We start from the raw sequence: 26,744 nt of genomic DNA on the forward strand, positions 1-26,744 counted from the left end.
TGTTTGCGTAAATGTGTATTTTATTTGACACCCGACGTTTCCAATTTAATTCGACATAAATTTAAATGTCAATGTTGCCAACTGTAGGCCCGTAGTTTACGTGGGATCATCAAGCATGAATGATGTATGCACGTCTGGGGTCCGTCAGAGCCCGTCCACTCCCTATAAACCTCCATTGAACCGAATTTAGTTGCAGTTCCATCAGAGCTCCTCTGGGGGTCATCGCGGGCGAATGCGAATTGCAAAATGAATGGGGGTCTATGATAGCCTGGCTGCCAGCCCAACTTCGCCCCGCCCACAAAACAATTTGGTTGGGAAGTTGGGTCTGGAGGGTCTCTTGGGAACAACGATATAAAATCAGGATCTGGGCGGACCAATGAAATTCCCAGGGCGGGCTTTATACTATTATGGACAGATGATCAACAAACAACATATTAAGTTGCTCTGATTGGTTGGGGAAAATCCACTTTTCTAAGGATATCATTTTTGTCTAGTAATTTAAATGTTGAATTCGAAAAGGGAGGCAAAAAAATACACTGCTGTGTGTTCGATTTTTTTTTTTTAGTCAGAAAGAGACAAATTTAGCCGTCAAGCTTCATAGACCTAGCCTGACTTTGTCATACTCATAATTCTAGTCAGAATATGAGTCTGAAAACACTCCGTTGGGCTGTGACTATGGGGCATGTTTCAACCAAACTCGTAAAACAAATGCCTCTTCGCTCAATTGGATAGACCTACAACCAATCATAGCAACGTAATATGTTGTTTGTTGAAAACAAATTAAACCCAAGCTCTCTTTCGTGACGTTGTTGATTACGTTACTGTTGATCATCTGTCCATCGTATAAAGCCCGCCCTGGCAATTTCATTGGTCCGCCCAAATCCTGGTTTTATATAGTTTGTCCCCAATACGAGACCCTCTAAATACATATCGCTTGTGTATCATTTTGTTCTATTCAAAGTCATGTAGGCCTATAGTTGGTAGGGCCCGAAAATTGAGCCAAGACCAGGGGGCCCCACAATGAAAAAGGGTTGACAACGTTTATTAGACGAGCTTGGATCATGTGACCTTCCAGGACAGAGTGATCAGCATGAGTAAGGAACAGGGTTCACAACCGTCCTTGTATATCCCTTGTGTTCTCTGTGGGTCATTGCGACCCATCAGTCATTGTGACCCACCGTCGTTTGCAACAACTTTACCGCATACAAAAACAAAGTGAAGCGTTTTCTTTTAACTGTTGGGCTGTCTCAGACCCCCCACATTGTGAAGGTTAAAAGAAAAATTATTTTTATTTGCTTTTGTATTGGGTAAACACAACGATGGTTCGTTATGAACCTTTTGGTCATGTGACCCAAAGGCAGCACAAGAGATATAATGGATAGACAAGTTCATATATAGAGTACACAGAACGTTTCCTTACTTGGTCAAGCAGAGTACAGCCCAGGGTATCCTGTGTCTGCCATGTCTGCACTTAACAGACATGGTCTTGCAAGTTCCGTCAGAGGTATACAGGCCACTGTCCGCTCCCACCGGGAGTCGAACTCACCACCTCTGACTTCCCAAGCGCCACCACTACCAACTACACCAACGAAAAGCTAGCCATTGGCTGACGCGGTTGCAACACACGCCTGCTGCCTTAACTACGTCGTTTTTTTAATAGTGATATCCGCCGTTCTGTTTTCTCCCTTCCAGTCCAAACCGTGACCAACGCCTGTCTCCCTTCTCTGCAGAACGCATTAGACTATTGCACAAACTAGCTGGTCTGACAGCAAACCCTACCACCTTAACTAACACATTTTCTGTGGCAAACCCTGGTATAGTAGAACAGACCAGCAGGTGAGGATGTGTGAGTACTATTTACGCATGTTTTCTTCTTACTGTCTCCCAAGAGTCTGGACATAGTGCATTCCTATTCTAAATGCATACTGTGAGGGGCCTCTTGACCTCAGCCAGGGAGAGGCTTGTATGTACACAAACTCTGCATATCACTCATAGAAATTTGTTTCTATATATTTCCTCCTCACTGTCTCCAGTGAGTATGGACAGATGATTCATATCTATATGTGGACTGGAAGGAGCCTCACTACCTGACCAGTTGACCTCAGAAGGAGACAAGCCTCTCTTATACAAAAACTCTGCGTATTCAGTGCTCTACACTAACCTTTTCCACTGGTGGCACTTGCGCTACTAACTTTTTCAGTTACAGGCACAAAACATGATTTGGGCGCCCAAATTATTTATAGTAAACCGCTCTGGATAATAATGAACAATAATGAACCTGTATTGCATACTGATGTACATTAATTGCTTGCCATCTTTTAAACCACTTGCCTTCTTGTTTTCTTTAACATTGGTTGGGATAGATTTACTGCAATAGAAAATACAGCAGGCCTACATTATGAAGTGCAAAATCAATTTATTTTAGATTTCAACACGCTATGTTTGACACTGATGGGCACACTAAATAAAGCAGAAATGCAGTCGGGAGTGCTGCTGCGTTATGGGATATGTAGGCCCTACCTGTCTTTACACTTTGCCCTACCTGTTGTGGTGGACTTTCATAGGGTCCCAAGTAGGGCTGGGCGGTATGACGGTACTGTGCGACAGAACAGTCTACCGGGAGAGATTTGGCTATACCGTTAAAGCCAAACTGGTTGTTGTATTGTATTAAGCCATCATATAAATTACAGTCTTGCGATATTTAGAATTTTAGTTTAACTTTTATTTGATTTGCTATTTTCGTTTGACCTTGAAGCACATTTGCGTTGGTCTGACGGAATTTTCGATGTGGAGTGTATTTTGTCTAAGCGGACCACATTCATGCCGATGCTAATTAATTATATATTTGAGGACCCATTCTGCAGGTAACCAATTCGATTTGTTGTTCAAGTTATGTCTCGTGCTGCAAAATTATTGTTGTAAAATTACACTGGTGGCGTTGCTAGCATTCTTGATCTAGGATGACTAGTGAAGGCTAACTACTTACTAACTGAGAGTGAGGTCACATGTTGAAAAATGAAACTTTGTATCTGCTATAAGGAACTTCTAAAAAATCTCTTAAGATAATGGTGGGTGCTGAGGCAGGCCTTCCCGGCTGAAAAACAAGGGTAGAATTTGTTTTCAGGTAGCTACAATACGCCAAACAGGTACAGGCCTGAACAAGAATCTGATGACACCATTAGGGTTGACAATCAAGAGATGTACTTTTGTAATGGAAAACAATTTGTGTTATTATCTAGCTGAGCATTTCTTTTTATCCTTCTGTTTCAGACAGATCTAAACAGTCACCTATACAAAAGTTCAGCATAAATGTGGGGTTGGACATGGGTGCTTAACCACAAAGAGAGACAATACCAAGAAAGAGATGGAGAGGGAAGTTTCAGTTAGAAGGTGTAAAAAGGTGTCAAGAACACACAGGAACTTGTGGTTCAGTTCAGGAAGTTCAGGCATTCTAACAGTAAACGGAAACTTAAGCTCTGATAACATTCTAGAATCTTTCTTCATCAGTAACAAGTATATACTTTAAATCTATGCCATCTTCGTAAAGTAATAGAAATAGTTTTCCATAACCCCCTTGTAAGCAAGGATGGACATTTTGAGAGTCTTTAAGGTGACAGCCAGAGAGCAGGTCCTCAGTTTGGAGACACGGGGCCAGGCTCAGTTTGTTGGTTTGGACTTTGTGGAGTTCAAACTCTCTGCATCCAACTCCGCTACGATTCCTGAGTAGTTTTTGGACTTGGAGCCAGAACCTGAAGGAAACTTAGACAAAGATGACATGTGTTGTGTCTGGTTCACATGGTTGTGAGCCAGTAAACTTCTATTTTTACGTTTATATTGAACATGCATAAAATGGTGTAAGAGTTATAATTGGGGGAAGTGGGAATATGTCTGAGTTTGTAGTCAATGTCTAATTTGGGATAATGTCACACTAGGCCTTTTGCCTTTTAATTCAAAGTCAAAAGTTCATTTTGTGTTCGTTATTTGTCTGGTTATTTCAGAAATAAATGTCTCTCCACCCCAAAAGCCCAAAGCAAAGGGAGGACTGGCAAGCCAAGACCGGGGAACAGGATGGAGACTTCTACATGGGCCACCGCTGGATTGTGTCAAGCATATTTTGGACAACACTCCAAACCTTTTGTCACCAGACAAGATCAACAGGATGGAACCAGAGGTCAAAATAGTTGGAATACATCCACCAATTTCCAACAGTATTTACCGACGATATCGGCCACACAAGCGCAACAGGGCCAGTGCCCTTCCCCTATTGGAGCTTACGCCACTGGACAGTTATCCAATCAAAACGCTTCAAGCAGATGGGTCACTACTTCCTCTCAAGGGGGACATACAAACATAAACCATTTTTTGAGGACATCCTCCATGCTGGAGAAAGCAAATTTACAAACCACTTGTGTAGATAAAGCACATGGAAACCACACCCTGCTTCTTGGTGGGAACTTCCCTCGCCAACACAGAGAGGATTTTAAAGCACAGCCAGTGACCAGCCGAGGGTCGCCTCAAATCTCTCCCTCAGCAACAAACACACACCACGGCACAAATGCTTATTGCCTGCAAGGCCCAACGCACGGGGGTCAACACGGGGAACAGCAGGTACACAGCAGAGAAAATAAAAATGCAACTCCTGCTACGACGGTTGGTCATGGCAACAACCAGATTCACAGACGGCACAGCCTACTTTTGACTCTGCTACGATCAAACACTCCACCTCAATATAATCCACAATCCCCGGGTTCCTCAAACTATGACAGTCATGTCCAAAGTGCCCAGACCTCCAGTCCTGTGACACCAACAGCATGTTCAGTGTCTTTCCCCACTGATGTGCAAAGGATTTGTCTCCCTCAGAACCAGCCAGCCAACTGTGGCAACGGAATGAGCAGCGGCCAGTCTGGTATGTCTGCTCATGGTGGCCCGTCCATGCTACCAAGTCAGAAATCTCACCATCAACCTTTCGATACCAACAATCACAGCCACCAATCAAGTAAAAATGCTTCAAGTCAACAATTACTGCCAAAGCCAAGCACGAACCAACAACGGCAATCCAACCCGGCCAGTTATAGTTCCTTCCAGAGCATACCCGGCTTTCACAATGCAAGCATTGTTGCCCGTGGGACAAATGTAGGTCTGCAACACACACACCATTCCCAAATGCTTCATATAATTGGACATGCCACCACAAATCAGCCTTGCACAGCAAATGCCGAACACAATGGAGGCACCCAGAGGAACAAGGCTTTGCCGTCTTACAAAGAGGCAATGAGGGAGTGCAGTATTACTAACAACAGTAACCTTTACAGTCATCCACTAGAACAGCAGAAGACAAATGGTGCACCGCTCTATGTGACAAATAACCAAAGTGGGAATGAATTTAAAGCACAAAATGTCAATTTTAGAGGATGTAATCTGGTTGAGAATATCCAGGGGCAACAACAGCAAGGACCTTCAAGTAATGAATCACAAACGATGAATGAGCTAGTCACACACAATCATTTTAATTTTCAACAGTATTCAGCTTTAGGACCATCTGCTCAGCAGGGGCAAAAAGCCATTGCAGTGGTACAACCACTATCAACAGAACAGCAGGTCATGGATACAATGACAAGCAAAACTCCACCGAAGACAACCCAAACAACAAGTGCCTCTGAACTGTTAAAACAGAATTCTATTACCAAAGGTCAACACACACTCAGTCCTGCTCAGGGGCAAGGAGAAGAGGGAGAGGTACCTGTGCCTTGCAGTGAGGAAACCAATTGCTCGGTAACTTCAGCTGAGGGTGTTTTAGAGCTGTCCCCAATTCCTACAATCCCTTGGACACTAGAAAAATGTACAGATTTGCTGAAGTTGTGCCAAAACTTTTCAGAGAAGGACAGTGCAATTGAAAAAGATGTTGTTAGCACGATATTAACCCATTATTGGGGTGGAAGTTACGATAGATTGTTATTCATTCTGCAATCAGACTATTACAAAAAGTTTATGGCATTTGTAACAAAGTCCTGTGGTAACATGAAGTCACCACAAGTTATATTTTCCCAAGTCGACCCTAAACACATGGATAGGCTTAAAGAAAAATTCTATATTCTCGGACACGGCGCTGTCTATTTCGAAGAGGTGCATAAGTCTTCGTGGTTGAATACCAATGAGAAGCTAGATGACATAGACAAAGATTTTGGCTTTCCATGTTGCCTTAAGAGAACCCAACCAACCTCTCAGATGGAGGAGCATCCTGAGCGGAAACACCCAGAGGAGCACGGCGCCGAACAGACTCTGACATCAGAACAAGACCAAGATGCAGTGACGGTCCCACCAGAGAATGTACCGCCCAGGCCTGAATCCAAAGATGCGGATGAAATTCAAGAGTTATGTCTCACACACAGCGCTACAGAGACAACGTCGCCTGACGAGGTGGAATGTTCTGAAGACTGTAGTTCAATTGATCCATTTACAGCCATTGAAATCCATGTCCTGGCTCCAGAAGAGGCCAAACGACTCTTTGAATGTGTGCATGTGCAAAGTGAAAAGACAGCAGACCAGGAGAAAGAAGATGGATCTTTGCAAGATTTCCCCGTGAAGGAGTCATCTGAGGAGATGGATGTGGAGTCGAAGGAGTGGACGTCAGAGAATAAGGAGGAAGGTCAAATAGAAAAGTATTGCTGTCTCTTGAAGTTGATGAGCAAAATGCGTGGCCTGGACAATGCGTGCCAGTGCGAGACAAACCTTGGTCTTGCAAGACCTCCTTTAGATAATGATCATGTTGAAACTAACACTCCTGTGTCTTCAATTTTAACTGGGAAAGAACCAGACAGCATTGTTGTGGACCTGGATGAAGACCTGGAGGCTTACATTGAATCCCAGTCAAGTTGTTCTCCTTCAAGAGCTCCAGTAGCAGATGTCACTATCAATATCTCGGATGATGATGATGTCATGGTCACTCTATTGACCGAACGAGAAATACAGGCACTACAGGGGTCTTCTCAAATTCATGCAAATGAAGATACAACTGGTAAAAATCCAGTTGAACTTAAGGTTATTTTGAAGTTACCGTTAAGTGAAAAAGTGGACTTACCATCAAGTGAGAAAGTGGACTATCTTGCTTCTCTCTCCTTAATACAGAAACCTGAGAGTGTCACTTCTAAAAGGAAATGTGAGGGCAATGGCAGAAAAAAAAGGGTTGGAAGAAAGAGGAAACTATGTTTGGAAAATTCAGAACTTGTCCCAGAAAGTAGTAAGAGTAAAACGAGTAAGAGAGCCTTGATTATTGGGTCCAGCTCTCTTATTCAGCCCAATCTGTCTGAATACTGGCATTTCAAGGATTTTCAACCTGTCAAATCATTGCCCAAATGGTCACTGGAGGTAAAGCAACCAGAGGCTAACAGCTCTCAAAAGCTTACAGCCCCTGGCGGTGTTAACGGTAGCTTGCAAGGGAGCATAATCACACTGGCCTTGTTTGGTTCTTCACGGAATAACCATGGAGGTGTACAAACTAGCCAAAGCAAAGACGAACCCTTTAAATCAACTAGACACAATTCTTTCACAGACAGGACCTTGGTGCCCCCGCAAACCCTCACTCTCAGTTCAAGGAGCCCCGAGCCCAGAAGCCCTGTCAAAGAGCGTCTTTTTAAAGACTGGAAGGATAGTTTTGTACCAACCGTGAAAAAAAAGTCTAAACGAGGCGGGCCTTGTAAGGTTCAAAAGTTGTATGTGGATGTAAAGGAGCCCACACAGACCAGACCTTCAGAAATGGAGAGGTGTCCTCCCAGGGTCTCAAGGGGTAGACCCCGAGGTGGGTCAGGAGGGATGAGGCAATCATTGGCTGACAGCAAGAAGGCAGTCATCTTGAATAAATTGAAATTAAGACTTGAGAAGACGAAGATTCGTGCAGCAACATTCAGTAGTTCTGAGGAAACCAAGAGTAAATGTCAGGACCCTGTTTTCAACCCTGCAAAGGAGAACAGTGTTCTGGAGTTCAGTTTGCTACCAAATACTTTTATCTTCAAAGAATTGGAACCCCAAAATGCCGCCAACTGATTTAACAGTGGGTAAGTTATCAAACATTGGGGTTTGCCCTATCAATAATGTGTGATTTGTTGTTAATGACCAACCCTCTGTCATCAGGTATGGATGGCCCTATCAAGGGGGAAACCTCCGAAAACGAGGACTAAATTCTACATACAGGCAACATTTATATTGTGTCTATTCTATGTTGGAAGGAGGAATGTATACTCTTATTTCTTTTGGGATTATTAAAGGACTATAAAATAAAAATAACACTGTCGGTATGTGCCTTGTTAGCATCACCGAGAATGTACAATTGTTCCCTCTGGTGGACTGATTGTTCCCAAGGCCAACAATGCCATTAAGCCTTCAATCATAAGCCAATTCCAATAGTATTCACCATGACTTGATGGTTCACCATACATTTCCTTACATGCAATACAATTAATAAAAAATACATACATGACATAAATTGAATCAACTGACAATCCTAAAAGTCACTTTTATTCAACAGAATCCAATAATTCCTTGTGCCAAGGATGGGAAAATGCTTAGCAGACAATTGTTTTGATATAAATGTGACTTATTTTTCTACACTCACAATTGTTCCTCTCTTATATTTTGGTATTTTACACAGAATGAATGTATGTGAACCGATGTAAACATTGAATGTTGACAAATATACTTTTTTCGAATTTGTGAATTGTATTTTTTTAATAAACATTAATGGTTTCAATTATTCTGTGGTTTCTGACACCTGATAAGGTGGAATGTAGTCCAGAATTCAAAATCCCTCTGTGTTGCAAATGTGCATGTCCTCAGGCTGTGTGAGATGTGCTTTTGATCAAAGGTCTGCACTGATTCAGTGGTAAGATAATCATGCATGTGCAGAGCTCAAACCTAGCCATAACGAAGTGGAACCTCTTCTGAGCAACAGTATAGTTCATTAAAATGTTGCTCCAATCCTCTAGCTATTTAAATACATGACAAATATTACTCATATAATCCTAAAAGACCCAAGATTGCAATAGCATGCTGTCATAGCAGACTCTTTGATCCATCATACAAGTATTTTTTATTTATTACCATTGTCCAATTTATTTTTGCTTTATTGGCTAGTGACATTTTTAGGTAGACAGGAAAGGCAGAGAGGAGCCATGCAGTGACGGAATCGAAACCAGGAAGTTGGTTAAGGCCTCAACCCATGTGGTACACGCTCTATCCGATGTGCCACTGAATCGCACACGGAGCATACTGCTAAAGTGGGGAACTTTCACGTATAAATTGGTTATATTACTTGCAGTGTACCACCTAATTTTCAACTTTATACGATGCTTGGTACTCAAGATCATCAAGCCACGGACACACACAGAGTCCTGACTTTTATAGAAGAAACTAAATTGTTCCACAGAACACTGGGGGAAAAAATACATTTAAATAAATATTGGCAATAATATTAGAAAATAATAAAATGGAATGTTACATGTAGAACAAACGTCTATGGTATTTAATGCTTTCTTGATAGCAGATGTTGATATTGTGTTCAAGTAGTTTCAACTTGTTTTTAAAAACAGAAAAAGAGGCTCACAATTTCGGTTTACATTTGTGAATGTACAATTTTCCAAGAAATACAATTAAAACTAAAGCAAGGATTTGTTGTTCTTATCGTTAAAGGCAGAGGAGGCAATGTTGATAAGAAGCACTTTTTGACATATTTGCAGAAAGTAACTTCACGTCTTGATAGCAATCAATATATCTAAAGGTTTGACGGAAATAGGAAATCATTCCGACATCTGTGGGCATCGAAATACTGTAATTAACACGACCAATCATTAAGGGGTACTCTGACTGTTGATTGGATGGGCTACTGTCTGCCTGCCTACCTGCACGCACTCTGCCCCTCCACTCAGTGCTCGTTACTGTAGTTTTGTGGGAGTGGCTTTGAAGGGAGGAGGTGGGATTTGGTTTGAGTCGTGTTAAAAAGAAGCTAAAATAGATAGCTTCACTCAACTGTCTACCCTGCCTTTAATATAGTCACCAAAAAGAATACGCTTGTGTGAGAGCCAGAATTCAGAAGGTTTTCTAGGAAGCACGAGTAGTCTTATGAATAAAAATGCAATTGTTTAATTAAAGCTAAAATCATGGTGGTTCACAAATAAGGTTGCAGTGACCAGAAAGATGCATAGAGCAGAAGACAGGAGATCATTAGCCTCAGGGCCGGCGTTTGCTAAAGGCGAACTAGGCAGCCGCCTCGGGCGCCATGAAGAGGGGGGCGCCAAATTCCGAAGTGCGCCCATTAATTTACCGTCCTGCACCACCAATAGAGGGCGCCGAGGCGGGATGGGGGGGTGTTGTTGAAACAACTTGCCTAGGGCGACAAAGGTGCCTGCGCCGGCCCTGATTAGCCTATATACGCAATGCAAGCGCCCCACCTCATTATCACGTTTCTTCCATTTGCCAGTGTTTGGTTTCTTATTCGGGCATGTGTGTTGTCATCACATGTGGCTCAATTGTCGTTCTGTTGTCGTTGAGTTCTGTCTCCTTATTTGGGCAAGAGTGGTGTGTGCCAGCTCCTCATCCCCTCTGTTATCGGACGGGAAACACGTTATGGCAAGGTTGTTGGAATAACCAGTTGTCTAAATATAGTATGTGTCAAATTCAATGCCCGCACTTAAATGGTGTGTTGAGATAAGTAGCCTACGCTGCTTTACAGCATGCATTGACCATAAACTACATCTCACAATGCATGATTACGGCAAAGTGACGACATCCCGCCTCCATAAAGCAGTGTATATACATATCAACGCTATGCTCTTTAAATCTCGACCAGGGTTACACTCCAACATTGGCCCCATGTGCCTAATCTTATAACAGACTCCACCATAGGCAAAACCTGCTTCTCCAATATTGGTAGAAATGATAGATCTCTTCGAACTTTGTTTCGGAGAGGTTTAACTACCTTGTCTTATGTTATTCCTTACTGGAATGGTTTTGTCGATGATATTGTTTGGAAGAATGTCTGTCTTTGACCTAATTTATATTCAGTCACAAATAAAGTGAAGGACATTTTGTTTAAACTTATCCATAAATGTTATCCAGCAAAAAACTATATTAAGAGAGGGGTATGGGGGTCAGATGGGAATCGGGCTGTTAATCGGGATATCATAATGTTGTTGGTTCGATTCCTGGGCGTGCCAAATTATGTTGTGTCCTTGGGCAAGGCACTTCACCCTACTTGCCTCTGGGAGAATGTCCCTGTTATGATGATATTCTGTTTGAGGATGGGCTAAGGAACGCACCACAATGAAAAAGAGTTGACTTCGTTTATTAATCGAGCTGCTCGGATCAGGTCACCACGACAGGCAAAGTGGTTGGCATGACTGACTAACATGTCTCTCAGATGATCATTATATATGAGCAGAACCATACAAATATGGTAACCACCAAAACATGTCCTTAAACGGTACACATTCCACAATTTAATGCACAAGAAGAACAACACACAGGTGGTTCAGTCATTACTCATCGTTTGTACTATTTCCTGCACATTGCTCTTTCCAAAGGTGAAAGTGCACATTCTCCTATCTATATGTGTATTGTCCGAGACCTGCTGCGTGACCTCTTGACCACAGCAAGAGACTCAAGCTTCTCTATACACAGAAAATCTGCGTATCAGTCCCTGTACTTACTGTAAGTTGCATCTGCTAAATGACTAAGTTTAATGTACTAAATGTAATGTAAATGTACTATTTAAGAAAACATTTAAGAAAGACATGTTGTTTGCAGTTTTTGTAATGAATGTGGAAAAAACGGTTGTACGTTTATTCTGGCATTGTCCAATTGTAAAATAATTTGGGCAAAATCTTGTTACTGAAAATATTGAGGTTGATTTTTGTTTGTTTTGGAAGGATGTTTTGTTTGGGCTATCAGATGGTTCCAGGAAAAACATCTGCGTATATATAATTAATCTTATTATTATTATGGCCAAGTATCATATTCATAGATGTAAATTAATGGGAAGAAAACATTGCTATATTGCTTTAAAAGGAGAGCTCAGACAGTCTATGTTTTCAATAAAAACTTATCTTAAACAAAAGGAAATTAAAACAGTAACAATCTGGACTTATTTAAATATATTTATACAAACTTTGATATCCTCTATAGTGTTAATTTCGTTTAATTTATTTTGTATTGATACATGTTTACTCTTGATGTAAATGTTGTTGTTTTTTATTTACTCTGTGTATCTTGTAAACTGAAATGCATTTGACATTGTTGAAATAAATATAATAATAATAAATAAATAAATATACACATCAGTGCTTAAATTAAGGCCAAATTAAGGCGCTTGCATGGAAGTCCCCATCTACAGCATCACATCACACCCAGAATGCATCTTAAATTTGGGCTAATCCCCAAATGTAACGTCTGGCTCCACGCCTGATTAACACTCGTATTGATAAGCAGTCTCAAAAATGGTATCCATATACAATTTATATATAAATGATCCTTTTCCGTAGTCATGATACCCCCCAAATAGCCTATGTTCACTGCACCCCCAGTCAAAGCAGGCTGCATCCGGCCCTGCATGGAAGGCACTTTAAAGAAAGATGGGAAAGCAAATACCTACATGTTTGTGCTACATGTAGGCTATAATATACATTATTAGGCCTACTGTCAGACTGCCGGCCCACTCATTAAACGGCGCGCGTTAAAGCCGGAGCAAGAACATTCCTTGCTGAGTTTTGTTGGTAAACATGATGTTGTGGCCCTCCTCCCCACGGGGTTCGGGAAAAGTTTGATTTTCCAGCTACAGCTAGCTCCGTTACGGTAGTGGTGAAGGACTTGGCTAAGGCGAACGCTTGCGATTGGTTATGGTGTAAAAAGGGCTATACAAATACATTTGATTTGATTTGATTTGGTTATGGCAAATCAGAGTGGCCATGGGCAGATCCAATAGTTTTAAACTTCAACAGAGGACCCGCCTTCAAGGAAGTTAACGTTTGTCAATGGAGCGATCCCAGACCCTCTGTAAAAATGAAATGTACGAGGGTCTGGTTAGGACCAGGCTAATCATCATTGGCCTATTTGGAAAAATACCCATAGTTAACTCATTTGTATCAAATGGTTTAGCTATCGGATTCATCTTAAATGTAAATCTTTGAGGCGTCCAGTGTAGTCGGCTAAATAAGATAGAAGATAATACCCCTATGTATAGCCAATGCCATGTTTATGTGTCTGTCAGCACACACACACACACACACACATACACACACACACACACACACACACACAGAGCCTCCCTCCCTTCCTGAGAGTCCCTGTTAATTTGCCTACTCCTTCCACATCGTCAACTACTCTCTCTTCCATCTTTTCCTCACTCACTCCCATTGCCCTGTCATGGACCCTGTCTGTATGTTTCTGCCTCTCTGAGCCAGGCACCTCTCCCCCTTCCTCTACAGGTAATGCTGATGTTGAAGCAACTACAGCCCAAAACATGTCTGAAATGTACAGGCATTCGCCTGTAGATCTGTAATCTTTTTTTTTTTTTTTTCTGCACCTCCCTTGCGCTTTGGTGGTAGTGTGCCCATTTTAACGGTGCTAAACTTCCAGAAGAAGCATTAGCCTACTACAGCTCGTGTCTCAGGGCCGGCGGGAGGCGATATTAGGAATCCCACTCTGGCCACGCCAAGACCCACGCTTCGATAGCATTTACTGGCCAAGCTTTCATGCTTAGGCAAGGTAACGTAACCTTTGCTGACGGAAGTGGGGAAGGGGGTTCCTGGATTTGGGTCAGGCCAGTGCCATAAAGAAAATGGTGCGCTGTCAGTTATTTATGGGCCGGCGCGCCCCCCCCCCCCCCCCCCCCCCCCCAAAAAAAAGGCCTATAAATTATATCGGCGATTCAGCCCAAAAGTGTGTCGGCCCACTGGGAAAATGCCCGGTATGCCAGATGGCCAGTCCAGCCCTGACTACAACTGAAACTTGGGCGCAACATCAACGTCATCATTCTCAGCCACTCCCTCTGTTCGCTGATTGGACGGCCAAAAATATAGCTGGCAAAAACTAATATACCGAAAGCCCAGACTTGGTACAGAAGAAAAATATACTAATGAGCGGAAGTACGTAGGAGGGCAGAGCCAGGCTACCATAGACCACCATTCATTCTGCACTCGCCTGTGAGCGCCTTCATATGGAACCAGTGTGAAACTGCAACCAGTTCAGAACCCGGACGTTTCCCGAGAGTGGCAGTTCCCCCCTTATTAGAAATTCTCTGGTTTAATCCCATTATCGTTTCAGTTTAAGTAAACGAGTTGCCACATTTGGTCGGGACTGAACGCGCACCTGCCAGAACTATGCGCATCTGACACGCAGCTATGATTCCCTAGAATGCCCTTCGGTTTGTTTCAATCACAGTCTTGTAGCGACTTAGCCTGACGTTGTCATACTCACAATTCTAGTAAGAATATGAGTCTGATAACTCTCAGTTTGGCTGTGACTATGGGGCATGTTTCAACCGAACTCTTAAAACAAATGAGCCCCCCCAGACCCAACTTCCCGACCACATTTTTTGATGGGCGGGGATAAGTTGGGCTGGCGGCCAGGTTAGTAGCTACTAGTTTAGAGTTAGGCTTTATCAGTTAAAACTAGGGCTACAAGTTAACGCAATCTCATTATAACGCAATAAAAAAATATAGTGCCGTTAACGTGGGTTTCTTTTTGATCCTGGGAATCACCTGTCGATTTCGACTGCCAAGGGTAGTCGAATGATGGAGAGAGGGATTTTAGATAGGAAGTTCCATTTTAAAAAGTTCAGAGATGGCTCGGTTGACAAAACTAAGGCTGTGTGTACTGATTGTCAGGCTGAGTTTAGTTATCACCGGAGTACTTCCTGCCTAAACTATCACATGCAAGCAAAGCACACAGCTAGCAGCAGCGTTAGCAGCGTTAGCAGTAGCAGCAGCAGCGTTCGCATCGGTAATATATGGCGGACAACACTCGCTAAAGAAGCTAGCAGCTGACTGGGTTCTGTGGTAGAAATGTTGGTCATATGCATAGATGTATGTGTATGAAATCTATAAGCTTCTATGTTCATTGGTAAGAGACAGGAAGAAAAGATAATTAAGTTGAGTTCAAAGGAATGTGAGGTGCTGATGACTCGGAGACATTTTACTCTGGAGGATGGGTAAAGCCAGGGCCGGCCCAAGCCTTTATGGGGCCTTAAGCAAAATGGATTTGGGGGCCCCTCAGCTTCGCTTATCGTTGCCGAAAAAAAAGAAAGAATATCTGTATTTTAAATACATTTAACTACAATTTTAAGTGCTCTTGGGGGCCCTCTGGTAGCCACAGGGGCCCTAAGCAGCGGCTTAGTTTGCTTATGCCTTGGGCCGGCCCTGGGTATAGCATCTTGTATTGTTTTATAGTATTTATGACCTGGGGGAGAAGTAGTTGAAGGGGTCAGTGAGGCAGTTGCTCTGAACGTTGGCTTGAAGGACAGTGTCCTGTTTCATTGTTTATGTTAATTAAAGGTATTGTTTGAAGATGACCACACAAAGGACAGTTGACCATTTGGGTGGCCGACCCCTGTGGCTTTATTATCTACTGCTCTGGAGAGAGCTGTGACATCAAAGAACTTTGGGACACTTGGTATGGAGATGTATTGTTTAAAATTTTTACTGACTTGAGTGAGCCAATCACAGTGTTTGCTACATTGATTGATTGACCTTATAGAATGCTATTTGATCTACAGTTTATATAAGGTAGTGTTTTTGGATGTTCGCTATGACTCTTGCGAACAATTTGTGACTAGCACACCCTCGTAATGACTGATCACAAAGTGTTTTGTTTAATCTTAAGTTTGTACAAGCTAAAAAATTTAATTGAAACCGCCATTTTGACTTACTTCATACTATGAAGTATGTTTGAGTCTATATTTGAAAATTATTGAGCAGGATATCGTAATAGGCTATGACACAACATGTGTTAAATGTATTTTATATTCCAGAATAAATCGAATTTTGTGGATGTTTATGATACAGCAGTATAGTTTGTGAGTGAAAAAATCTTCCTCACGATTTAAGTTGTGTTCCATCTGAACTTGTTATATGGACATTATCATCCAGTTAGGACTTTCTAAGTACACCCTAACCCTTTTAATGTTATTTCCACAAAAAATCATTTATTGGGATACAATTTTAACAGATCAAATAGATTGAATAATTTTGCGATTAATTGCGACTAATCATATGAAATAATGCGATTAATCGCAATTACATATTTTAATCGCTTGACAGCCCTAGTTAAAACACATCAAAAAATTATTCATTCACTAATCAATCAACTGTACAGGCCAAATTGTTGGCTCAGAATTTATATCATGGAAGTGGACTCGCTTTCGAATATGTGAGTACTGTAAGACTTCTCAAAACTAATAAATGCAGTAGGAGACTGTACTACACCATTGCTAGTGGTACGTGACAGCGCCTCCACTGGCACGTGGCAGTTAGCCTACTGTACTCTTGATAGTGGTAGTATCTACAGGGCTGCCAACTACAAACCTTGGCGTGAGATTGACAATCACCATACAGACAGGCATTTGTCCCTGTCTCTTCTGTTATTGGCTCACTCACACTAACAATCAAAGTTGAATCAGCATTGTCTTCAGACCAACTGTCTTTTCCCCCCAGGTGACAAGAAGTCTTCCAGGTCACCCAGACTTCCTGTCTCTAGACTTCCTGTCTCTAGTCTCCCAGGTCACCCAGACTTCCTGTCTCTAGACTTCCTGTCTCTAGTCTCCCAGGTCACCCAGACTTCCTGTCTCTAGTCTCCCAGGTCACCCAGACTTCCTGTCTCTAGACTTCCTGTCTCTAGACTTCCTGTCTCTAGTCTCCCAGGTCACCCAGACTTCCTGTCTCTAGTCTCCCAGGTCACCCAGACTTCCTGTCTCTAGACTTCCTGTCTCTAGTCTCCCAGGTCACCCAGACTTCCTGTCTCTAGTCTCCCAGGTCACCCAGACTTCCTGTCTCTAGTCTCCCAGGTCACCCAGACTTCCTGTCTCTAGTCTCCCAGGTCACCCAGACTTCCTGTCTCTAGACTTCCTGTCTCTAGACTTCCTGTCTCTAGACTTCCTGTCTCTAGTCTCCCAGGTCACCCAGACTTCCTGTCTCTAGTCTCCCAGGTCACCCAGACTTCCTGTCTCTAGTCTCCCAGGTCACCCAGACTTCCTGTCTCTAGACTTCCTGTCTCTAGTCTCCCAGGTCACCCAGACTTCCTGTCTCTAGTCTCCCAGGTCACCCAGACTTCCTGTCTCTAGACTTCCTGTCTCTAGTCTCCCAGGTCACCCAGACTTCCTGTCTCTAGTCTCCCAGGTCACCCAGACTTCCTGTCTCTAGACTTCCTGTCTCTAGTCTCCCAGGTCACCCAGACTTCCTGTCTCTAGACTTCCTGTCTCTAGTCTCCCAGGTCACCCAGACTTCCTGTCTCTAGACTTCCTGTCTCCTAGTTAAGTGTCATAAAACTACAGGTGGCATCTACCCTAATGGTCAAACTAATCTCCATTTTATCAAGCTTGACCCAAATCCTTTTCTGCCAACTGTAAACTACTCTAAATAACTATTGAAATACAATCATTGTACAACAGTTCCTAAGATATAAAACGGATCCTTCTGAATCCTTTGTGTTTTGTAAAGTGGATACTGAAACTATTTTACATATTTTTTAAAGTGTATATATGGATAGATGTTGAATATTCAACTAAGAGATGCTTAAATACAGTTCAAGCGTTTGGCCTCTGGCCTCGTGGCTTCGGCCGAACACCACCCGTGGTATATTCCTCAACAACCCCACTTGTACTATATCGCTTAAGTATTCTGAGTAAAAGAAGTTGTTACCTAGTCATTGTGTGTGTACAAGTCTGCTTTACATTACAGTCACTCCATAACACTATAGGCCAATGCAACATAATGTCTAAATTGACTAAGCTTGTAGTGAGACATCAAAAGTATGGTTTGGGGTCTGCTAGCACAAACAGTTTAACCAGTAGCGGTGATAGCGGAGATAGCAGAGATAGCGTGGGTGCATGGATGCGGCCTCCCAAGGGCCCAAACACCACTGATCTTGCGTCACTTTCCGAGAAAGGGGCCCTCTCTAAGTGATACAATGCAGATCATTACGTATTTATTGGTTTGACCTAAATTAATAAACAATATTTACAAATACATGCTAAAACGTCCACCACATTTCACCCAGTGTAAATACTATAGTCCTATACAATCACCCAATGACAATTACCTCAGACAAACAAACCACCTTAATCTTAAACCACTGTTGTGGACTCATATATGCTCTTTCCTATGGTCCAAGGCGAGTTAATGTGGACAAGAAGTATTTCTGTAAGTCGTAGTCGATTATAACAAAGGTCTTACTTTATTGTGCTGGGATTGGAATACATTCACTAGGCCGTCTCAGCTCCAGAGACAACCCAAATTCTTACATGGTACAGAGGGATATTTATACAAGACATGTACGTCATACAAATATTTCATTGGCAATTGGCCTGGAACCCTGATACACAGATAGGCCTATTTCTCAATACATGTTGACTCATTTCATAAAGGGCAACCTCCACCCCCCTTCTAACAGCTGCTTCCCCATGTCAATCTGACCTGTGGAAGTATCAGAGGGAACAGAGCAATCTGCTGATTGCTTAATCGGACCCTAGAACAGGCCAATAGAAGGGTACGTCCTGTGATTGTTGGGAAGCTTACCAGCCCAGCCCCAGACTGCTGTGTTAGATACTAAAGTGTGTTTACTATCCTAAGTTGACCTGTTACCTTTATACAGGGTTTGCATAAAAACTGCTACACCACCTTAAACCTTGGGAGGAGCCATTCGAGGGGGTATCCCCTCTTCCAGGGACGGTTGGGGATGCTGTAGGTCGGGCCTAGTCCGGGTGCAGTGGAGTGTGTTCTGTGCGTGGTGAGGGTCTCTGTAGGTAGGCTGATGTGTGTGGGTGGGGGGAGTCTTCTTGATGAGGGGGAGGTGGGGCTGTAGTGTCCTTTTCGGGGGCCCAGGGAGGAGGGTTCCAGGTGCTGCAGCGGATGTGCCGGGGGGGGGGGGGGGGGATGACCGGCCCTTGGGGTGTGAAGGGTGCTGCTGATGGGATGGTGTGGCCACACTGGGAGATGATAGGGGATGGAGAGGGGGGAAAAGGGTACTGTGGTGCAGGTCTAAAGTGCAGTGTACTTCCCGTTGGGTTTGGTGGGTTTTTCCTCTCCGGACCCTCGCACTAGGGGAGGCGTTGGTGCCCCCGGGTCTTCGGGCTTGGTGGTGGTGATGGTGGTGGTGGTGGTGGTGGTGATGGTGGTGGTGATGGTGGTGGTGATGGTGGTGGTGATGGTGGTGATGGTGGTGATGGTGGTGGTGATGGTGGTGGTGATGGTGGTGATGGTGGTGGTGGTGATGGTGGTGATAGTGGTGATGGTGGTGATGGTGGTGGTGATGGTGGTGATGGTGGTGGTGGTGATGGTGGTGGTGATGGTGGTGGTGATGGTGGTGATGGTGGTGATGGTGGTGGTGGTGATGGTGGTGATGGTGGTGATGGTGGTGGTGATGGTGGTGGTGGTGATGGTGGTGGTGATGGTGGTGGTGATGGTGGTGGTGATGGTGGTGATGGTGGTGGTGATGGTGGTGGTGATGGTGGTGATGGTGGTGATGGTGGTGGTGGTGGTGATGGTGGTGGTGATGGTGGTGGTGATGGTGGTGGTGGTGATGGTGGTGGTGGTGATGGTGGTGATGGTGGTGGTGATGGTGGTGGTGATGGTGGTGGTGGTGATGGTGGTGATGGTGGTGGTGATGGTGGTGGTGATGGTGGTGGTGGTGGTGATGGTGGTGATGGTGGTGATGGTGGTGGTGATGCCCCCACTCCTTGTACACTTGTGGGGGGTCCCAGCAGTAGGGCCCAGTGTGGTTGATGGCAGTGTTGGTGATACGGAGTGCTCTGAGTGTGGGTGTGGTGAAGTACCTCTCAAAGGCTCCTGCCTTCCTGTCCGGTTTATGGATGTTTGTGACCAGTTGGGTGAGGCCCTGTGCCCTGATGATGTTGAGGATGTCTGGGACCCCCTTCCCCCCTTCTCCTCTGCACTGTACATGGTGCTCTTCAAGCGCTCCATGGTGCTCCCCCAGACAAAGCTGAACATCAGCCGAATGCAGATCATCAACTGAAAGAAGCCACGGGCGGCAGCCATGACGTGAACATATGGCTGCCGCGGCCGATGTTTACAAACAAATAATGGTTTGAGGATAACGTGTACATTTCTATTTTGCGTTACTTATTCTATTCAATCTGATATCCAACCACTTATTTTGGTCTTGTTCATTCAGCAAACCTTTCCTTGTCAGATGTTCTGTGTGGTAGTGAAATTTTCCTTAAAGATCCTGTAAAGTGGAATTGAAAATTAGTTCATCCATTTAAGAATGTGTTGTTTACTACCCATCCAATTTTGAACGTAAAAAAAAACGCTGACAAGTCTGTTAAATTAGGCTTTGAAATCATGAGAAAATCAGCTGTCTTCTCTGCTTGAGACTGGGGGCGTGTCGCCTAAAGGAGCTGAAGCTCCGCCCCCTCAAATCTATTGAATTTAGCAACAACAGCAAAACTAGCTAAATCAATTGCAGTTATCAGAACAACCATACCTGCAGTCTTTGAGTGTTTTATGTGTTAATTACTTTGTCTTTGCATCGTACCAGCTGAGTAACAGAATGCAACCGTCTGTGATCTGATTATGTTAGTTGTAAGCTATAGCGTATCACCCAACTTCACTATGCTGGTAACAAAATGTTAACATTCTCAAAATGTTGACATTTAAAAAACCCTGATTGATGATTGCAAGCCAAAATATTTGTCAGTTGTTTCAAAACAGTGTTTTTAAGAGCGAGATAGACAGCTGGCACACACTAAAGCAGAATAGACACTAAAACCCATAGGCTACATGACAAAGCTGTGGCGATTTTAGACTCTTTTTAGCATTTTTTAATATTTTGCATAATAATAATAAATACCATTATTATTTGTTATCTATAATTTATCTATAATTTGTGATTTATTAGCAAGGGGGTTCAACACTTTTGCAAGGCACTGTATCCACGTCACATTCTCTATAAATCTGATCCTCGAATTGCCACTGTGACAAACCAACTGAGAAATTTGGTAAAATTTACGACACAAAGTTAATCATCAAAGTTGAGGAGTAGTCCCAGGCGTAATAGTTTGTTTTTGGCGTCATTTAATTTGAGTCTGGATTAATGTTTCATTTGTGTCTTTTTGTCAAGTAGCTACCCCCCTTTCTGCATTGGAAACATACAAAATCTTGAGAAAAAAATCAACCACAAGAATCTAGTTTTGCATAATTAGTTCAATGCAATAATTAGCCTATGTCCGTTCATGGACACAGGACAGTTTTATGAAAATGCAATGCGCAGTTTTCGTATTAGAAACGCGTATTAAAAATGTAGTGCGCAGGCAAAGTTGTAGGTCTAACGCTAGCTCAACAGAGTGTTCAAGGCAGTGTTCAATCCAGAGACCGTCTACATCCTTCCATACATTGTCTGGACTGAACGCGCACCTGCCAGAAATATGCGCATTTGACACGCAGCAAAGATTCCCTTGAACGCCTGTCGGTTTGTTTTCACATTTCAATCCCAGTCTTGTAGCTACTACAGTAAGGTTGTATTAGATAAAACACGTTAAAAAAGGTCGCGTAACATAATAATTCACTAATCAATCACGGGTACAGGCCAAATTGTTGGCTCAGAATTTATATCATGGCAGTGGACTCGCTTTTGAATATGTGAGTACTGTAGCTAGAACTTCTGAACCAAAATACTTAGCGGGTTAGCATCATCAGGAGGAGCCCATAAACCAGATGTCTGTTTGTTCACGACCCAGTATAGGGCCACTGTAACGCATGATACATAACCTACCTGGTCATTCTACTAAACTGAATGTAGCCTACAATGCTTGATTGTATATTGATCCCAGCTCGACACTAATAAATGTATGTCATGTATTAACCATTTAAGTGAGCATCTAAGTTGTTCCTCGGATATAGCTTTAGCATTTCTTCCTCAATACAAAGAATCATCCTTACAATTGGCTTTTGGCTATACTAATTCATATATCCGGAGAATATGTAAAACACCACAAGAGCAATGCATATTTTCATTTGATCTCCTCTTATTTGCAGATGTGCGAGTCTTGTGGCAACCTATGCAGACCACTTTCACAAAGACATCATCGCCTTACCCGTGCACATCAAGGACAGACTGGTGCGGATCATGACATCTCATGGCACAGTCACCGACCTCAACATCAGACAGGTATCGTTCTCTGAAATCTTGTCAAACAGTTTCTAAATTATGACGTGGACACCAGAACAGAGATGCCCCTGTTCTCCCTGTGGCTTCAGCTGCTGCATGCTGGGATACACGAGTTGGACTTGCAGAACTGCCCGGTATCGGACTCTGCCCTGAGACACCTTCACTGCCCTGAGCTCCGGACGATTCTCCTGCGAGGCTGCCTCGCTATCTCCTCAGAGGGTGGGTCCAGCTCTGCTTTTTTCTTACTAAACAAAGGCATCACTCTATTGTAGGAGTCTGTTCAGAAGGGTTAGGGTCAAAAGTCTGGGAGGAAGAATATCTTTCAAAGTCAAAGTGGATCGATGGTTTATTACAGCAGCAGTACACGTAAGACACAAAAAGCAATCACACACACAAACACATCTTATTATATCGGCTGATATGAGGAATATCTCCCGGCCTGCATGATGATTTCACAATGTTCTAGAAGGTTCCTGATGTTTCTTGCCACGTTTGGCCAAGGCCAACCTGTCTTAGAATAAAGCCAACCTGTGTGCCCACTCATTATCTTTAATGTCCGTTCAAACCCCCTCTCTGTGTTCCCTGTCCTCCTCAAACCCTAGTTCACCCCTTCACCACCCCAATATGCTTCACCCTTAATGAGACCTCCATATGTATATCCTCACTTCCCGGGCTAGGTCAGCTTGACCTGCCACTCTTATGGACCTAGATCTCTAAATCAGAGGCAACCCAACCACAAGGCCTTCAATCACGAGTTTTCCCAGCTGCTAGTCCTTGGCACCTCCCTTCCTCACGGTCCTAGAGATCCATGTTTACTAACAGCCTATTTCAGATACGCACACACATAATGGTGTCAGAAACTGCCAACTCTTCCTGGCCCCCCTGTCTGCTTCGGGCCCTTTCTCTTTATTCTGGCTTCCTTTCTGCTGTTGAACTTCCCAACCCCTGCCACAACATCCCTTTATGGAGACCAGTTCAGGACATGTTCTCTGCTGTGCAGGTAATACAGCTCAGACCTAGGCCTGTGTCTCACCTCTGAGTACCACACATATGCCTGCTACCCTGCCCAATAATCAATAAACCATGAACCTCTCCTGAGGCACGTCGACTAGTGTGCTGCTTCAGGACAGATGGATCACAAAGATCTTTGTTAATGTACTTTCTGTGTTAATAAATATTTGGTTTAACACGGCATCATGACTTTTCTCATACATTTACTGCATAAATTCCACTACAGAGGAATTCTTGAGAGTCTTACAACTCAAGACAAAAAGAGGAACACACATATGTTTGGAAAAACAGACCTCATTCTTCCTCAGTCTCCAAACCTGGCAGGAATTACCTCGACATGCTGACGCCATTAAAACAGACAAAGTTCATATGCAGTTCAGAAATATATGTGAAGACAAAATAATCAGGCGCAATGTACTAATCTTTCAGGACACAGCACGCCTGATTCAAACAAACGGGTTGTGATCAAACTTCAGCAGAGTTTGTGGGTCCCCGGGACCAGGGCTGAGGGAGGTGAACATGCAGGGCAGTGGGACCTGAGGACCAGGACTGAACATGGCTGGCAAAGAGAGCAACACGTGACAACCTGCTCTGACCCTGTGTAGGGGTGGGGGCCCTGGCCTCCTCCTGCCCCCGCCTGCAGGTTGTGGACCTGACGGAGTGTGCTGGGGTGGCAGACCGGGGGGTCCTGGCCCTGGCTCGCTGCTGCCCCGCCCTACAGGTGCTCTCCCTGGGGAACTGCCCCGCCGTGGGAGATGCCTCGCTGCTGGCGCTGGCCGGGAGCTGTGGGCTGCTGCACAGCCTGTACCTGTCTGGAACACAGGTAACTACCTCAGCCTGTACCTGTCTGGAACACAGGTAACTACCTCAGCCTTTACCTGTCTGGAACACAGGTAACTACCTCAGTCTGTACCTGTCTGGAACACAGGTAACTACCTCAGCCTTTACCTGTCTGGAACACAGGTAACTACCTCAGTCTGTACCTGTCTGGAACACAGGTAACTACCACAGTGAATAGTAATAAAAAAGTAGTTGATTCGATTGCATCACTTTATGGAATTTGTTACCCATTAAGTTGCCTGTGAAAGCACTTCTGTCTGCACTGTTGTCTTGTCCACACATGTACACAGATAATACAGCTGACTAAATGAACTGATGGTCTTTTGATTCAGGTCACAGATGTGGGTGTCACTGGGCTTGCTACAGGACTCTGCGCCAACAACCTTAAAGTAAGAAACTTTAATTCACAACAAATCTTTTATTATGTTATATATATGTTTTTTGTTAGTAAAAGAGGGTTTGAAGTGAACGTTGTTTGTAGTTAATGTGACTGATTATACCCCTTATTCCATTTAAATTTAAGACCAGAGTGAAGGACAACAAACATGAAGGGTGCGCTTGGAGTTGAAGCACTTTTTCTAACATTTGTATGTGTCAGCTTGTAGGTTAATACACAACGATGAATTGTGAGCTTGTCTTAAAGGCACATTTCCACTAAACACTTTATTGGTTGACAAGTTAAATTTGTACAATTTGTAACAATGTAACAATTTTGGTTGTTACAAGTGTTGTGGTTTATTGATTATAGGGCAGGTAGGCAGGCATGTGGGGAACTCAGTGGTGAGGAAGAAAGGCCTGGGTTTGGGCTGTGTTATCTGCACAGCAGAAACATGTCCTGAACTAGTCTCTAGCAAGGAATGTGGGAACAGGGGTCTTGCCAAAGGGGAGAAAGGGGGGCCAGGGAGAGTCGTCAGTTTGTGAGTATGTGTGTGCGTATCTCAAGTGACGTTGTTATGGGTTCATGAGATAGAAAACATGGCTCCCTAGGACAGTGAAGAGGGACGTGGCCAGGGGTGAACAGCTGGGAACACTCAGAGTTGAAGGCCTTGTGTTTGGGTTACCTCAGATTCTGGGATCTATGTTCACCCATGGGAAGGAGTAAGGACCAAGGGTGGCAGGTCAAGCTGATCGAGCCAGATAAGTGAGGAGACACATATGGAGGTCTCATTTAGGGTGATGCGAGGGGGAGGAGGGGTGAACTAGGGTCTGCGGAGGGCAGGGAACTGAGAGGAGTTTGGAGCGGACATAAGAGATAATGTTGTCGTCTTGAAAACCCTGTATGTTGGGGTTAGTTCAGGGCACCGCCCAAAATAGGACACGAGTTGCTGTTAGTAGCCTCTGTTATCAACCAGGCTGTGCCAGACGGACTCTTGAACAATAGCTGAATCAACATGGGTTCTCGGAGCTGTGTACGATAAAAGCAGGTCACGCTGACATAGACACTGTTTGCCAGAGGAGACCTTTGTGATAGCCACGAGCCAAACACACAACCACGCTTCCCATCTGCTTATCATTACCAAGACTGATTGCCAACAGGCAGCCTAAAATTATCTGTATGACGTGTTATGATCTGTATAAATATCTGTTGAATTCACATCCAGCCAGACTGTACCTGCTGAGTGAGTGGACACGCATGTTGGCTCTGTTGAGGAGTGATTGACCTTGGCCAATGTGGGAAGAAACATTTAGAAACATTGGGAAACAATATTATGCAGGGCGGGAGATGTTCCTCATATCAGGCTATATAACGGGTTGTGTCTTGTGTGAACTTTGCTGAATAAATCAAGCCACCTTGACTTCCGTCGGACGCTATTTTTGACTAAATCCTTCTTAAGAAAAACCCTACACACGGTCAAAGCTTCCTTTTAACAAGCTTGATGTGAACTTTTGATGAGTATTAGGTTATATAGGTCAGAAATTGATGTTCATATTTTATGAATGATGAGGGTTGCTATAAACCAGGGTGTAAGTTTTAGAGGTCAGCACCCTGTCGAGCCCCAAATCTAAACAGATCAGAGGAGGTCAGAGGAGGGTCAAAGATTCTAATGTGTGGGCTTCTCATGTAATATTCGAATGTTTAGGGAATACCCATGAACGATCGTGCTAGGTGTGACCTTGGGGGAGGGTGGTTAAATTATTTATACTGTACCTGAAACAAAGGTGCGAATTATGGGGGGGTTTTGGGGGGGGTCTGACCCCCCCTAATTAAGACTTGGAGTCGATACATGCCCTGGAGAAGTTGACCCCCCCCAATTATCATGGTATAATTTGCATTCTGCATGAAATGATCATGACAGGGCCTGATGTTACATGATTTAAAGATGCTTTCCTGCCCAGACGGAGCAGGAAGCATCTTAGCAGAGTTGCTCAAGCTTCAAACCACACAACAGGAACCAGATTTAACATGTCAAGACGAAAGACCTTCAGCTGTGGTTACAGAAGTTAGATTTAGCCGAACGCCCAGATATTCGAACGAGACCCAATACTTAAAACTGTGACTCTGCAGTAAT

At 43.7% G+C, this 26,744-nt stretch overlaps 1 protein-coding gene across 6 annotated transcripts in view; it reads left to right on the top strand.

Annotated features, from left to right (window-relative positions):
• The window catches only part of amn1 (antagonist of mitotic exit network 1 homolog (S. cerevisiae)), a 31,656-nt gene that overhangs the window by 1,506 nt on the left and 3,406 nt on the right, over positions 1–26,744 (top strand). For 3 of the 6 annotated variants that reach the window (XM_084672924.1, XM_084672926.1, XM_084672925.1), the window contains exons 2-3: positions 3,999–8,051; positions 8,128–8,706. In XM_084672924.1, coding sequence (XP_084529050.1) covers positions 4,069–8,040 — 3,972 coding nt within the window. In that variant the 5' untranslated portion in view covers positions 3,999–4,068 and the 3' untranslated portion in view covers positions 8,041–8,051; positions 8,128–8,706. Of the gene's footprint in view, positions 1–3,998; positions 8,052–8,127; positions 8,707–21,669; positions 21,855–22,250; positions 22,384–22,472; positions 22,603–23,999; positions 24,218–24,566; positions 24,624–26,744 lie in introns of those variants that run through there. The other 3 variants (XM_084672928.1, XM_084672927.1, XM_084672929.1) reach the window with 3 other exon arrangements.

The sequence above is a fragment of the Hypomesus nipponensis genome, chromosome 14, assembly GCF_054491055.1.
Source record: "Hypomesus nipponensis isolate SF chromosome 14, ASM5449105v1, whole genome shotgun sequence".
Taxonomy (NCBI): Eukaryota; Metazoa; Chordata; class Actinopteri; order Osmeriformes; family Osmeridae; genus Hypomesus; species Hypomesus nipponensis.